Source organism: Mixophyes fleayi, chromosome 8, assembly GCF_038048845.1.
Source record: "Mixophyes fleayi isolate aMixFle1 chromosome 8, aMixFle1.hap1, whole genome shotgun sequence".
Taxonomy (NCBI): domain Eukaryota; kingdom Metazoa; phylum Chordata; class Amphibia; order Anura; family Limnodynastidae; genus Mixophyes; species Mixophyes fleayi.
The window spans coordinates 58948232-58964576 of NC_134409.1; the positions used below are offsets into that span (position 1 = coordinate 58948232).

General features: G+C 39.6%; 1 protein-coding gene across 2 annotated transcripts in view; it reads right to left on the reverse strand.

Moving 5' to 3' along the window:
- LOC142099297 (complement factor H-like) overlaps positions 1-16345 on the reverse strand; it is a 359733-nt gene that overhangs the window by 208825 nt on the left and 134563 nt on the right. Inside the window, exon 8 of one of the 2 annotated variants that reach the window (XM_075182615.1) lies at positions 12660-12848. The exons of the other annotated variant lie outside the window; for it this stretch is intronic. Coding sequence (XP_075038716.1) covers positions 12660-12848 — 189 coding nt within the window. The remainder of the gene's footprint in view (positions 1-12659; positions 12849-16345) is intronic. 2 annotated transcript variants of the gene reach the window in all.

The following is a 16345-nucleotide window of genomic DNA, read 5'->3' on the forward strand; positions in this document are numbered from 1 at the left end:
ATTATCCCAATCTGGTGGTAGACCATGCCATTTGAGGTCTCAAATTTTATTATGGCTATAGAATATTTTTTAACATCTCCATGTACACATACGTCCCCAAATAAGTTCCTTAAAACATCCTAGAGTCATCCAGGCTGGCATGCACTAAAATTACCAAACTTACATAGCCTCTTAAGGCTCTACATTCATTTTACATATCAGCTGTTACATCTCTAAAGTAGTCTGGGCAGGGCAAAAAGGGTGGGCAAATAAAGACACTTATCTCACTCCTCTACAGGCCATAGGCCAAGTAGTCAGTGGCAATATGGCATCTCCAATATTGGAAATTTGGTACCTGAAATGAGACCCAAATTTGGGTTACATGTGTCGTTTGAATTTTCTCTCAAAAGTCAGTTTCTTCTCAGACCATGCCCCTGTTAAAGCACTATTTGTCCTGCGAAAATATGGAACAGTCTCACTCACTCTTAGCACCTGTACAGCACTGCTTACCACTAATATCTCCTTTAACTTGGAGTAATTTAAAGCATACAATATATCAATGTCAATGTAAGCTCTAGGGGGCTCACCTTTCAAAAAGGGAGCTAGCACCTTTGCCCATTGGTCCACTGGCAACTCCTCTTTCTCTGTAATTCTCTTGTAAACCGACAACTTTTACATGCAATCATTTGAAAAAACATTTGCATAACCTTCCGTGTGGTGGGGCCTGGCATTTGTGTTCTTTGCATATTCCCTGCCATTAGTAGTAAGGCCCCCCATGAAAATTACCATTTATATGTGTCTGATTGGCAATGGGTTGTGACTGATTGATGCTTCTGCATAACCAGTGACTGTTGTGAGATAATCAGGGGAACCATCACCTGGGATTGTTAGATTTGAACAGCAGCAATAAATCACATAAATGAAGAATTTCTGGTACAACTGACCTCAGCCAGTTTTATTGAGCATGTGCAAATAAACAAAACATAAACAAAAAGCCTTGTGTGTCCGGCACTAGCTAAACATTTCTTAGAGTCCCTCTCTCGAGCCTGAGACCTTGTGTCTCAGACTCAAATGCCAAACAAAAGTTACTTGCTCACCTTTAGCAGGTTCTCTCAGGAGGCAGCCAACCTCCTCCCCAGGACTGAGACAGAATGATCAGGGCTGCAACCTTTTACAGGCCCCACACAGGTGCAACTCTTAATTAGTCTGCTGTGAAATTACTCTGGGAATCTTTTCTTCACAGAGCTAAACAATCTCCCTGCTTTTAGTGTATACAAGGCAAGAAACCAGGGACAAATCTCTCTGTGATTTTGCATTAATCCAGTCACACTGTCTACTGTCAGAGATTTTCTGCTATACCATGTATCTCCAGATTACCTTGCATATCATTATTGTCTGTTCAGAACTCATTCACATCAGTCCCTGCCCCATTGGAGCTTACAATCTAAATCCCCTAACATACATACACACACAGACCGAGAGAGACTAAAGGCAATTTAATAGCAGCCAATTAACCTACCAGTATGTTTTTGGAGTGTAGGAGGAAACCAGAGCACCCGGAGGAAACCCACGCAAACACGGGGAGAACATATAAACTCCACACAGATAAGGCCATGGTCGGTAATCGAACTCATGACCCACGTGCTGTGAGGCAGAAGTGCTAACCACTTAGCCACCGTGCTGCCCACAGATGTATGTAACTGCCAGATGTGTATAAAGCATATAGTGCATAGTGTATATATATAAAAGTGTATATACAGCATCAGCATGTATCAAACTACATATTTTGGTACTAAGCATTCTGTTTGCTATGTTTATAAATTAGTAAATAGTTCAACTAGAAAATCAGGGAGAAAATTGAAAAAATGAAATGGTTAGAAGTAAACTAAAAAAGTATTACCAATTCCCATTTTTCATTTTTTTCATCACTGAGTACCAGGGCCGCGCTGCACTGTCCAGTCGGCCGGGTCAGAGGAGCGTAGAAAAGAAGAAGACAGAAGACAGAAACAAGAAAAGAAAAGAAGATGAAAAGGTAAGTACAGTAAAATGGGTGGGGGGGGGGGGGGCAGATGAAGGGTGAAGGATACAGAAAATGTTCAGTTGATGGTAGATATCAGCTGAACAGAATAGTGTATGAGGCACTACTGTCCATATAGGTTATGAATAAAAAATCAAGTTTATTGATAATTATTTTAAAATTTAGACAAATAACCGGATGTCATCAAAGTTGGCGAATTTAAAAAAAATAGCAGTGGCAAAGATAAGAATAAAGTGTTAAAGAAATAAAAGTTGGCCCATAGGGAAAGCCGGTCACAATTATTAATCAATTTGTTTGTTTTATAAATATATGGCCAAATCAATAAAGATTAATCTGGTCTCCAATTAAATTATTTTTTTGAAATTGACATATCATAAGACCAAGGTTGGCTCATATATTCTGTCTCACCAAATTATTTCTTATGGTATGTGCAGTCACCTTAAAGGCTGTCAAGGGTTAATTATAACATCACACAAACGTGGATGTTATTATATGTGCATATATCATATTCTAGTGCACTATTAATACATCCTTAGTTATGTGGGTAAAATAGAGGCTATCAAGGGTTAATTATAACTCCACACAAACTAGGATGTTGTTGTATGTGCACATATCACATTCTTGTGCACTATTAATACATCCTTAGTTATGTGGGCAAAAGAAGGATTGAAAAGAGCTTGCTATAAATTGTACGTAGCAAGAAACTTTATTAACGAGTGATCTATCACAGGGACATTGTTATGTATCAAGAAGTGTCAATGTGTATAATTTGGTCTTTGCGACAAATCCCAGCCGGGATATAGTTAACCAGAAAGATCTAGTGTTCTATCATGAGAACCACCATGTTAGTTCATATGTTGTATAAGTATCAAAGATATGTATCCTCACCAAAATCGTGTTTTACAGTATATAGTCTCCGTTATAACTCTCCAGTGGATTATCATCAGTGGAGTGTGTAAGACACCTGTAACACGAGAGAGATGTTCTTTACTGCAGAGTAGTTGCAGCGAGGAATTCTATTTCCGGTTGGCACTTGATGAAAGTCATAACATAATTAAATAGTAATCTATTTACAGACCGTCCCACCGTGGGGTATATCTGCAAATAAATGAAATTAAGGCCACCTGTTATAATGATCGGATTTGGCCGACATTGAGCGTGTTACCCTGATTGCAAAAAACCCTTGGAGATAACGATATAAAGCTGCTTAATAATTGCTGTGACTGCAATAAGAACCTTAATCGTGAGACGCGATCGCGGAGAACTCCCGCTGACCGGCTCCCTACTTCTGGGTATGTGACATCATAAGGGTGAAGGATGCCAGAAAAAGGGAAAGGGGGCTAAAGAATGGCACACAGAAAAGAAAGAATGGCACACAGAAAAAGGTGAAATGGGGGGGGGGGGTGGATGTCACACAGGGAAAGGGGGCTAAAGAATGGCACACAGAAAAGAAAGAATGGCACACAGAAAAAGGTGAAATGGGGGTGAGGATGCCACACAGGGAGGGGGGGGAGAGAGGAAGAGAGAGGATGCCACACAGGAAGGGGGAGAGAGAGAAGAGAAATGATGCCACACAAGGGAGGGGGGGTGCTGTATATTCCTACTTGATATTTATATAAACTCACAGTTTATGCAAATATAATTTAGTTTGTTAATATGTTTACTCTGTGGCATAATATGATTTGGGGCACTATTGTGGCATAATATGATTTTGGGGCACTACTGTATGGTATACAATTTGGGGGCACTATTGTGGCATAATATCAACTGGGGGCAGTATTGTGGTATAATATAATTTGGGGGCTACTAATTGAAAGTGGGGCTGTTTGGGGAAAAAATAACGTTTATTTATTAAATGTGATTAGGAATTATTTAATGGCAGTGATGGTTGCAGGAAATAGGTATATTTCTTAAATGTAATTGCGATTTAATTTAATGCTGGGTTTGTTTGGAGGGAGGTATATAGGTTTATTTATTAAACGTGAATACTAGTATTTGAATGTTTAGGCTGGAGGGAGACCTAATTATAAAACATGGGTTGCATTGATTAAACACCAGGGGGTAAATGTATTAACCTCCGGTTTCTTGAACTCCCGCGAGTTCGGCGTCTTCAGCGCTTAAATTTAAAGCTGCGCTGCCTTGTAAAGGGAAACTTCCCTTTACAAGGCAGCGCCGCTTTAAATTTAAGCGCTGAAGATGCTGAACTCGCGGGAGTTCAAGAAACTAGAGGTTAATACATTTAACCGCAGGGCTGGTTGGAGGTTTCTAAATTACATGTACCCGTTTTTTTTTCCCAAATAGGGCCTCCAGCATTTGAGGATCCAAACAGGCAGCAACTAAAGACACCAGCAGCCACAGGTGGTGAAAGTGACAAGAACACTGGTGGGGAAGTCCCGAATTTTGGTGACTGTCTTTTTTAGTGAGATTTGGTCCAACTACAAGGACAGTTGGGAGGTAAGTCCCACTTCACACTGTACTGCTTGTGAAGGCAGAGCTGCGTGCAACTAACAGTAGTGCACAAAGTATTGCCTGTGTATTTGTCTAACATTTTGTCTAATATGATAACCATGTTACATATTAGGGGCCCCCTGTCTTAAATACCCCGTGCCCACGAACGTTAATCCAGCTCTGGTTAGCAGGAGGAAGGGGATAGTTGCTCCCAGTCCCTAGATAGAACACCGCCTGCAGAGCAAGCCGAGGAGATCTAGGTCTCACAAGATTTGGTAATCTCGTGAGACTAAGAGCTTCCCTGCTTACTCTACAGTAAGTTCCCACCCTGATGAATGTCAGCAGCACCAGAAACATAGATAAGTACAGTGGTCTGGGGATGGCGTGATGTGGCTGGGAGGGCGTGATAAATGTAATGTTTTATTATAGAGTATGTATCAATGCCCCATGTTGGCCACACCCACAACACAATGTGGTCACGCCCTTTTCGGCACTGTCGTTGCGTGGCGGCACACAATTTCTTTCCTACTTGACCTGAGGTGGGCCTGTATACTTTAAATGCCAGGGCTGATTTTTAGTCCCAGTCCGGCCCTGCTGAGTACATCCATTCTCATTCCTGAAATTCTGATTTATAGCCAGTTTTCAAACAGTCAATTGGCAGCTAGATTTTTATAATTGCAGTTGATGATATGGAATGTATTGTAGCTCAAGTATTCACAAAGCAGCAAGATTATTGTAAGTTGTTTCTGTAACGGAATGGATGGTTGGCACCCCAAAAGTGGTGTGAGGAAGGATTCTAAAGCCTGGTGGTATGGTAGAGAGGCGAAGGTTCCCCCAGTAGTGTTGAAATAAAACAAGGAACATGGGGCTAAAACTGCATAAACTCATGGGTTTATTCTTTTTGCTTGTGGCATAAGACTTTACCACAGCATCAGATAAGTAGCGGTAGTGTAGAAAAGTAATATCACTATACCATCAACATGCAATGTTATTCATAATGTCACAAAATAAATAACATTTTAGAAATCTTGGTTTAACAATATGCAAACATAAACTGACACAACACATAGATGACTGAATAAATATATCCCACTTTAAACTTAGGCACTGTGCATCAGTGAAATGGATTTCACTAGATAGATACTTTAGGAGACAACCGATTGCTACAAGTTAATTAGACAAAAAGAGTGAACAGAGGTTCAGAAAGAAGGACATATTAGCACTCCAACCCTAATAAAATATGACTTTTATTAAATCATTTAAATTTAAATTCACCCACATAAAAACAGTGAAATATAAAAAACACATATGCACAAAAGACATGTGGTTAAAACAACCCGCTGATAAGGAAATATAAATTAGTCAATAACAGAGATTATTCTCTTGCATAGACATTGAAGGTATAAAGAAATTATATAAAGACTATTAATGCACATCATTGCTCTCATTTATTGACAAAAAGTCATGAATCTATGTGTAGTGATTTTGTTTACATTCCGTGATCCAACTATTAGCAGAGAGTCACTAATCTGTGTATTGTGGTTATATTAACATATAATGAGCCAATAGTTCTCTCCCACACGTAAATTACTTCCTAATATCTAAGAGACAGTTCTCTGTTCCAGGATGATTCAAAACACAGTATTCGTGATTAGTGCGTCTGTTGAAATGTCTCAACTTATTGTTTAAACACCCAATAGTGTATTAGAAACATTCCCATTGTCTGTTTATTTAGATAGTTGTATGTGAACAGTGGATTTTCCCCTGCACACATCTCATTTCTAACACTAATATGTGCCGGGTTACGATTGTTAGGTAAGGAGCTAATTTAGAAGAGCAGCTATCAAGTCTACCATGAAAAACTCTGCGCTACAAGCGCTTGTAGTAGTTAACACGTAGAGTTAAGAGGGCAGAAGGCCCTAGTAGTAGTCTTTTGGCACCAGGCCCAATAGGTAGTGAGAGGGCACAAGGCCCTAGCAGTAGTCCTTGGGCGCAAGGCCCAATAGGTAGAATAACAGGGCATAATGCCCTTACAGTAGTTTGTGGGCGCAATACCCCATTGAAGGGAGTTGGGCACAAGGCCCTTGCAATAGCTTGTGAGCACTAGGCCTCATAGTTAGTGAGTGGGGATAAGGCCGCTGAGTGGAGGTAGGGAACTAGGCCTGGCATCAGCGCGAGCAGGAGGCTCCTGTAGTGTGTGGCGCATATAGCTCGTTAGGGAGACGCTACCCGCTATGGTCATTTTGGGGTCAGTTTAGCCAGGGGCATCGAGCAGCTTCTCACCATATTGTTTAGTATTATGCAATGTGTGTGCTGTGCTTTGTGTATCGTTCACAGGTACAAGACGTCAGGCCCCCATTAAAGGTAGGCTCATGTCCCTGTGTTTCCCCCTCCCCACCTTCTCTTTTTTCTGTTGTCTCTCTCAGGAATTAGTTAACATCCCCTCACATATGGTCAGGGGTAGGACACATAGTAGTTTCTCTTCCCGTCGGTCCCCGGGGCCCTGCAGAGTTGGTGAGGCCATGGTTCAGTTCCCCATTGCAGGCGTAGCACACCCCTTGTGAGTTCCGAGAGGCCTCGCCTTCAGTTCCACTTGGGTGCCTGACGCTGAGTTCCGGCGGTTCCAGGTTAGGCGGTGTTACCACTAGGTGAGGCGGATCCCGTATGAGTTCCGGCAGCAGCCGCTGACGGTTCCAGGCGGAGGCACCTGACCTGGTGACGCGTGGTTTCTGTGGGTTCCACCCCTGAGTCTTGTTACTGTGCATGGTCCTCTAGATAGGAGACCTCCGCCTTGATAAGTCCCCGGGAGTTGGATGTAGTGTACCTCTTTACATATCCTCATGGTTAGAGTTGGTGGGAGGTTCAGTAGTGTCGTTACAGGTGATGGAAGGAGGCACGGAGGAAGGAGCTAAGGGGAGGAGTGATTTGGTGAGTATAACACATGTCCCCTGTGTCTGAACGGGCTCCCATATTGTGGTGAGTGGAGTATCTGGGCGGGATTGTTCCTAGGCCCTCGTACTTGCATCGCCGAAGTAGTAGCCCAGAGCAAAACGAGATGTCGGCAGCTGGGGTAGAGTGTGTCTCTGCCTCGTAGCCGTCACCTTGGACATCGCCCTGCCGTCGAAGGCTAGCAGAGCCTCATGTTTGTTTCCCTTGCAGGGGTTGTACTGGCAGCATGTCGTCGAAGGAGGAGCAAGGCGAGTCTCTGATCCAGTGTCCGGGACGGGGGAGGTGGTGTTACATAGTGCTCCCTCGGGATCAGGTGAGTAATGGGAGCATGGGATAGGGGAGTGTGCTGCCTGCTTTGTAACCCATTTAGCACCCCTTACACTTGTCTTGTTAAGCTATTATAAATATTGCCGGATTATATTGTCATAGAGCTAACTCCAAATTGGTAGAAAAAGCTGCTCGTAATGCTTGCTTATAATCCTAGGTAAATTGTTCCTATTATAATAGCCTCGCAGCAAACTCCCAAAGATTAAATTACTTTCAGATTTGTATTATACCAGAGAAAACAATAGGTTCAGAGGGTAAAGCGCTGACGCTAACAATAACCAAGGTGCTGATTCTGCGTGTGTTTTAAATAGCTGTCGATCCCAGCACAGTTAAGTGTAGGTGAGGCATCAGCGAGGCGCCACTCACCAACGTACGTTTCACATTGAGGTGCTTTCTCAAGGGAGTCATCTGATAATACATCATGGGATTTTTTTCAAAAGAGGAAGCAACCACTGGTTTGCATCCTATCGATTACAGACATGGGCAACATCCAATCATTTGATAACAGTCCCGGGAGTTCCAACACTTCATGTGGGCTCACCGGCTCTAAGCCAATAAATAACACTCATAGGGAAACCTCCCATAGGTATATTACCCATACAGCGGATACCCCTATCAGAGCCAATTAAAAAGGAAAATGTGTTGAATGGCACTAACACTGACCAATCATATGCCACTCTGTCAGGAAAGAAAGAAAGTCTAGCGTACCAGCTGTGAAAAGCACCTCTCGTAATAATACAAAGAGGAAAAATGGTAGATATGTAAATACAGTGGGATTAATGTAATCGCATTTGTCTCAAAGGTATTCTCATTTTGCCTACAATAGAAATAAACAAATAAACATGTATTAGACTAGGAAAATTTCTTCTTTATATTAACATACGATATGTATAAGCATACAGTGAAATCAATATAGTCGATTTTGTCTCAACAATATCTTTATTTTGCCTACAATATAAGCAAAGATGTTTTAAAATGAATTAATTTCTTTTAATATTTCTTTTTAATATTATTTATTAATATAAATTGTAGGCAAAATAAATAGACTATATTGTAGGCAAAATTAGAATACTTTTGAGATACATGCAATTACATTAATCCCACTGTATTTACATATCTACCGTTTTGCCTCTTTGTATTATTACGAGAGGTACTTTTGACAGCTGGCACGCTAGACTTTCTTTCTTGCCACTCAACGCATCATTCTTTTTAATTGGCTCTGATAAGGGTATCCCCAGTACGGGGAATTTACCTATGAAAGGTTTCCCTATGAGCGTTATTTTATTGGTTTAGAGCCTGTGAGCCCACATGATGTGTTGGAACTCCCGGGACTGTTAGCACATGATTGGTTGTTGCCCATGTCTGTAATCGATAGGATGCAAATCAATAGTTGTTTCCTCTTTTAAAAGGAATCCCATGACGTATTCTCAAATGATTCCTTTGAGAAAGCACCTCAAAATGAAAAGCACATTGGGGAGTGGCGCCTCGCTGATGCCTCACCAACTGGGGGAATACACTTAACTGTGCTGGGATCGGCGGCTATTCAAAACACACGCCAAATCAGCACCATGGATATTGTTAGCGTCAATGCTTTACCCTCTGAACCTATTGTTCTCTCTGGTATAATACAAATCTGATAGTTATTTACTCATTGGTAATTTTCTGTGAGGCTATTATAACAGGAACAATTTACCTAGGAGCATAACAAAACATTACGAGCAGCTTTTTCTACCAATTTGGAGTTAGCTCTATGACAATATAATAAGGCAATATTTACAATAGCTTAACAAAACAGGCTCCAGTATAATTTGGGTTAATTAATATAATTTTCATAAATGAAGCTTGTGCCTGTGTCCGCTATCTATCATTAACATTCAGGTGGCTAGCTGGTCTGCTTGTAACAGCAGTGCCATCTAACTATTACACGCACCTGTAGCCCGGAGTTTCTCACGGCAGTCTTGATAGCTGCTCTTCTCAAATAGCTCCTTATCTAACAATCGTAACCCGGCACATATAAGTTTTAGAAATGAGATGTGTGCAGGGGAGAAACCTCTGTTCACATATGACTATCTAATTAAAAAGACAATGGGAATGTTCCTAATACACTATTGGGTGTTTAAACAATAAGTTGAGACATTCCAAAGTACGCACTAATCACTAATACTGTGTTTTGAATCATCCTGGAACAGAGAGTTGTCTCTTAGATATTGGGATGTAATTTATGCGTGGGAGAAATCTATTGGCTCATTATATGTTAATATAACCACAATACACAGATTAGTGACTCTCTGCTAATAGTTTGCTCATGGAATGTAAACAAAATCACTATACATAGATTCATGACTTTTTGCCAATAAATGAGAGTATTAATGTGCATTAATAGTCTTTACATCATTTCTTTATACCTTCAATTTCTATACAAGAGAATAAGCTCTGATATTGCATAATTTATATTTCCCTATCAGCGGGTTGTTTTAACTACATGTCTTTTGTGTATATGTGTTTTTTTTATATTTCACAGTTTTATCTGTGTGAATTTAATTTTAAATAATTTAATAAAAGTTATATTTTATTAGGGTTGGAGTGCTAATAAGTCCTTCTTTCTGACCCTCTGTTCACTCTTTTTGTCTAATAAACCAGCACCCCTCTCTGCAGGAAGGTTAATAAAATTAAATATAACAATGCAATATTGGCTATTTGCTTAATTACTATTCTTTGCAGGGGGAGAACCCTTAACCCCTAGTGCAGAGCACACTCTATTTTGTTTCCTTACAAGTTAATTAGACCAGTACACTAAATGCTGAGGCAGCAGATAATATAGACCAATCAATCACAATACTTCTAGTGCAATTGTACAGATCATACTTATCACACAAAAATCAGTAGAGATGCAACAAGGAGTAATCCAGCTGGTTCATATTAGAAGCTGTCTAGTTCACTTTATGATATAGAGAACTCAAGGGGGTAAATTATAATCCACAGGTTTAAGCGAAAATTCAGCTGACACATGAAGCTTATTTACTTAGACAAGGTGAAATCAGTAGTCAACTTGACACATGCGTGACTCCTGAGCTTTGTAAACAACAGCAATTCTGCACAATAAATTATTTCCAGTGTAAAGGACAGTGTCCACTTAGCAATCCATCTATTGGAATAAACAGCTGTTTCCCAGCAACTGTAGGGTTAAGCTACTTGCAATTCTTTCATCAGCAACCTGTCACGATAAGCCTCCTGCAGCTCTTGTCTTTCAAGAGGTATGTTGGAGTTTTGCATTTATGGTTATCCAGCTTGCAGTTCCACTGTTCCACCAAAGGGGCCATTTTGGTACTTAGTCATCTCTCTTACCTGCCAGAGCTAGGCACATTACTCCAGGATGCTTAGCACCTGTCCCTGGCCTATATAAGCCTGCCTGTACTAGCAGCCTTTGCCAGTCCATTTGTTGCCTTTACATGCGTTTATTTTCCTGTGTCCTATCCTGATTTATCTCCTGGTATTGACCTATGCTCATCCCTCTGTTTTGCACCTCTTCCTGTGACCCTGACTCGGCTTTTCTGTGACTCTGTACCTGCTTGCAGCCCTCCAGTGTTTCAACATTATCCTGCTGCAGAGTATTACCACCAATTCCTGCTTTCAGCTCTCCAGTGTTTCAGCATTATCCTGCTACAGAGTATTACCACCAATATCTGTTTTCAGCTCTCCTGTGTTACAGAGGTCTACCCTGTTGCAGATTCTTTACTAGCAGTCTCCACTACTTCATGGTAGTGTCCTACAGACCATCACATCCTGTGTCTGTTACCCTAAATGCCTTGCTCTGCAGACCGTCGCACCTTGTGTGTCATCTCCACTACTTCATGGTAAAGTCCTGCAGACAATTGCATTCTGCATCTGTTGTTTACTGAGTTTTCTTGCTATTTCTGCCATACCCTACCATACTGCATCCTGAATCCTGTGTAACTGGTGTTTAATAAAAACCACTTCGTTCACTATGATCAATGTGGTCTTATATTGGGAATCTTAACACGACTATTTTAGACAGTTCCACAATAGAATCAAACTTCTGATGCACTAAAGACAAACTCTTGTGATAAATGATTCCTCTCTTTTTCCCAGTTAGCTAGCAGATAACTTTAAAAACAGCAGATTTGACTTCCTTTAGCCAGTGTTATAACACCTCTCAACAGCAATATTACAGTTCTGGTCATAGGTTTTCATAACACAATTTGATGTCTCATTTAAATAACTTGAACATTGCAAAGCAAAATAAACTTATCTGTCTTCATATGAGTCCTGCTGAAATCTCATGGGCAGTGGCAAGTTAGGTCTTTTCCTATACTGCAAAGGTGCTTCATTCTGGTCTTGCAGAAAACATCCCTCAGGACAACAATTCAGCCATAGCATTCAGTGGCTTTTGGTGGAAAGATCCCGCATTAGCTCAGCCAGCAGTCACACACATGACTTCTCACACTAGCCAGTCCGTTTTTGGCTCCCCCCATTTCCTCAAAATCTTCTGGAACCTTCTAGTTCATTTACTGAAGTTTGCCCATCACAAAATAGCAGATGCAATTTGCATTTAACTCCCCAGAGGCACTCTGCGAACTGTAGTTTTCTGAATGGTTGCATACAGTAATACACCTGTAATTTGCAGGGTATTACATTTATATAAGCAGAAAGAAACACACAAATAGTTTTTTTTACAGATTCTGCTCATAAGAGAATACTAATCTGTTTACCATAAGTGATTGCCTGTCTAGTTTTCCTGAACATAGTCAGCAATGTTAATCTGTGAAGCAATAACTGTCATTTGCAGTCTTAGAGAAGTGAGACATGTTTTCATTTAATAGCAGATTAAATAATATATTTGCATTCACAGAATAAAATAAAAGATCAGGTATAATATATATATTTATAAACTGCTTACTTAAACATTTTGGTTCAGGAGTCCATCCAGTTACAGCACAATATATTGATCCATATTCTCTTTTGTCACGTGTCAGAAAATTTAAATCACATCTATAATCCACTCTAGTATTAGCGTATAATTGAAAAAGATAATAATAATCATTATAAAGCCTTCCATTTTTTAATTCAGGTCTGACACATCTTTTGCCTGCAGAAAGAAAATATCATATTTGTTAAATATGAAAAACGCATGTTCCAGGCTCTTCAGTGAAATGCTGTAAGTTGTTAATTTAAATACCAATCTGTCATGAAGAACTTCGAATGAGTAACTACATTTTAGGCAGTCTACACTTTTGTAACAGATTTGTAGGTCAGTGATATTGATGTGTTGCCACTTTTAAAGTGTATATGTACAGAACTATGAAATATAATTTACTTAAATTAATTAAGCTTCAAAAGCTCGGGAGCGCATAGGTCTTGTTTAAGAATGGCTGAAGCGTTAACCAGATCTCCATTAATATATTTAATTGATTAGGTATTACTAAGGCTGGGTACACACTACAGGTTTTTCATCCGATTAATATGGCATCAGTGTCTACGCTCCGACGATCATGGGTCAGGTGATCGCCGCCGTGACTACCCGTAAATGTTGCGCGACAGAGCGGGTAAGTGTAACATCGGTTTTCAGCAATATTTTACATTGCTAAGTGGTAGAATCAGGAGTGCTACTCTCCATGTCCATGGCAGCCTGATCCCAGGTGGTCTAGTGATAGGAGGAAGTGGGGGCAGGACTCCAGTGTCCAACATGCGCTACTGCAACTGGAAGTTCGACTTTCTCACCGAGTCTTGCATTAGTGTCTGCAGTGAATGGACCCATCTAGTAGCTGCTTTGTACATATTCCTTAGGACTGGGTTTAACTTAATCTACAGTTTTGGGAGGATTTTCCCGTAACCAGTGATAGTCATAGGTACAGATTGGAGGCAGCTAATAAGTATATTACACTTAACATTTATAAATAATATAAGAGAACCTGTCCACCACAACAAGAAGTGTATCCTGCATGGACGTGCAAAGACTGTGTGCACCAACAACTTGCACCTGTATGTATATATGTGAATACAGTAACCTGTATACGCAAGACTACAGAGTTTGACATTTTCAACTAGGCTTTTGTATGTTGCTTCTACTTGTATAGTTAAGTACAATAACCCTCCCCTCCAAAAAAATACTTCACACTAATGCTAAATTGAGTTACTGCAACATCGTTGGGCGGTAAGAAAATTTTATCATCAACAAAGATCCAAAAGTAGGCTCTAGGTATTAAAAGGTTGAAGACCCCTGGTTTACAGCATCTTGAAATCGGATTACTACATTTTGGCAACCTAGCTTGATCCTAGGTTTTAGTCATATGTAATATCTTTCTTTTCAACTGACACAAATGTTCACAGATGAAAAAAGCTACTTGTGAGCAAGAGGTGAAAGTGGGGATCCTAAACCTGATGTGCTATCTAAACTCGTCAAGCCGTGGAAACAAACTGTCAACATTTGAACTTCATACTCTGCAGAAAACGTGTCTGCATGCCTAGATTCAATCTGAATACGGTGGCCTGAGTCATTAAGGAAAGTAAGGCAAAAAAAGGAGTACATTTTCCCTGGAACAAACCATGTTACAATGCAAGGGGAGCAAATTAGTTTATTATTTTGCACATAAGTTAAATTCTGGCTGTTTTTTTATCTAGCACACAAATAGTTGATAGATTTATTTTTACAGTGAAATGTAAAGTTGATCTAGGACGTGCCCTATCCCAAATTGAAATTTGTCCCCACATTTTAAATTTACTTACCCCCTTCAATGCAACATGGTTTTGTCCAGGTGCAAAGTTACTCCTTTTTATGCTTTGCTCTCCTTAATGACTCAGGCCCGGTAAGCGCACATCTACATAAGAATCGAATGACACACAGGTAACTTGAAGTGTCTATAATATTTATATATTTTTATCCATTGGAGATCTGGTAATAAAGATCATGTTCTTATAAGAACTGGAGTTGTGATATGATAGCTATTTAATTATTCTTCATTGAACACCTATGGAATGTTAACCTATGTTCACTATTAGTGAAAGAACATATAATATAATATATATTCTTAACTGTGTATGGTTTAGTTGTACCATTTCCTTGTGAATTTATTTAGAAAAAAAACCATCACATTCTCATCAAGAGAAGAATACTCATTACCTCAAAGAGACTATTTTATATGTTGGGTTCCGTATGTATATTTTAGGTATAATTGTGTAATTAATTTAGTAATTTGTATATAAGTTTAGCACCAGGACCATTGTATTTAATTTTTCATAAGCGCAGACTTGCACTATATGATGTTTATTATTAAAGCTCATTGGAGCAAGCTGTCAGCTCAAGCTGCAACATGACACGTCTCCTTCTTCAATTTCTCCTACAAGTGCTACTTCCAGATAAAAACTTACCTTTTCTAAGAGTCACAGTGATGCTAAGTCAACTCAGCACCCCAATGTGAAAGGCTATTATGAGATCTTCTCAGGCTTAAAAGAAATGCACAAATATATTGACACCTGTACCATGTCTTAATCTGATACACTGTGTATTCGTAGAATGGTGGAGGATTACTTTAATGATTTAATATTCTGGAAGGAAGAAAGCATTTTGGATTCCCTTATACAAACTAGCTATGATGGACTTAAGCTACTCACCCTCCAATGTGTACTTGGAAAGAGTGTTTAATACAGCCAGGAACATTGTGAGTGATCGTCGGATGAGAATACTTTCACAAAATGTAGAAAAATTGGTTTTCATGAAAACTACAAATTGTATGAGGATTACCGTTCTTATCGTCAATTACAAACATAATCTGTATGTTAGATTCCAGTGGGGATGAACTAATATTGTGTGATGATCTTGACATCAGTGATGTGGATGATGAGGCGGGTGGTGACATTGTCAACTTAGAGGAAATTGCCTATTAATAAATTGTTAAAATCCCTATCTATTATCCAGTTCATCAACCAACCACCAGAATGTTCTTTTTTGTGTGAGCCCAAAAAAATCAAGCACTTCAGTCACAAAACTTGCATTCCTTGTCGCTGAAGTTCTTGGTTTGTTAAATTATGTGCATATCCTTTTTAACATATGGTTGCATGGGTGAGCAATTCCATTTTGCATTATTTTAGATTACGGTCCAGCATCTTGTGTAAAATGCTATGTAGTTAACAGCTAGACATTAATTTGGTCAACAATCAGAAAGTTGACAACATTAGGTACATTATTATATTGTTAGTGTTAGGGTTAGCGTTAGGGATATTATTGTCCACCTAATAATAGAGTTTGTGAGGTCCAAATAAATCAAGCATTTAAGCCACAAAAGTGTCAGTCCCTGTCACTGAAGTGCTTGGTTTGTTAAATTATGTACATGTCCTTTTTAGCATGTTACCAAAGACAATTCCATTTTGCACTATTAAACATTATGGTCTTGGTCAATCATCATCTGTTAAATGTCTACTGATGCTGCTCTCCATCTAATGAACTCTTATTCTTGCTGTCTCCTTGCTTTCCATGATACATGCTGTCTAACGTTAAAAATATAGTGTGTGGTCTTTCTCCCACCATTTTTCTTCTGGGTGCAGAAGAAAGAAGAAGGTATGCGGTCAATTGTTAGACATTCATTTGGT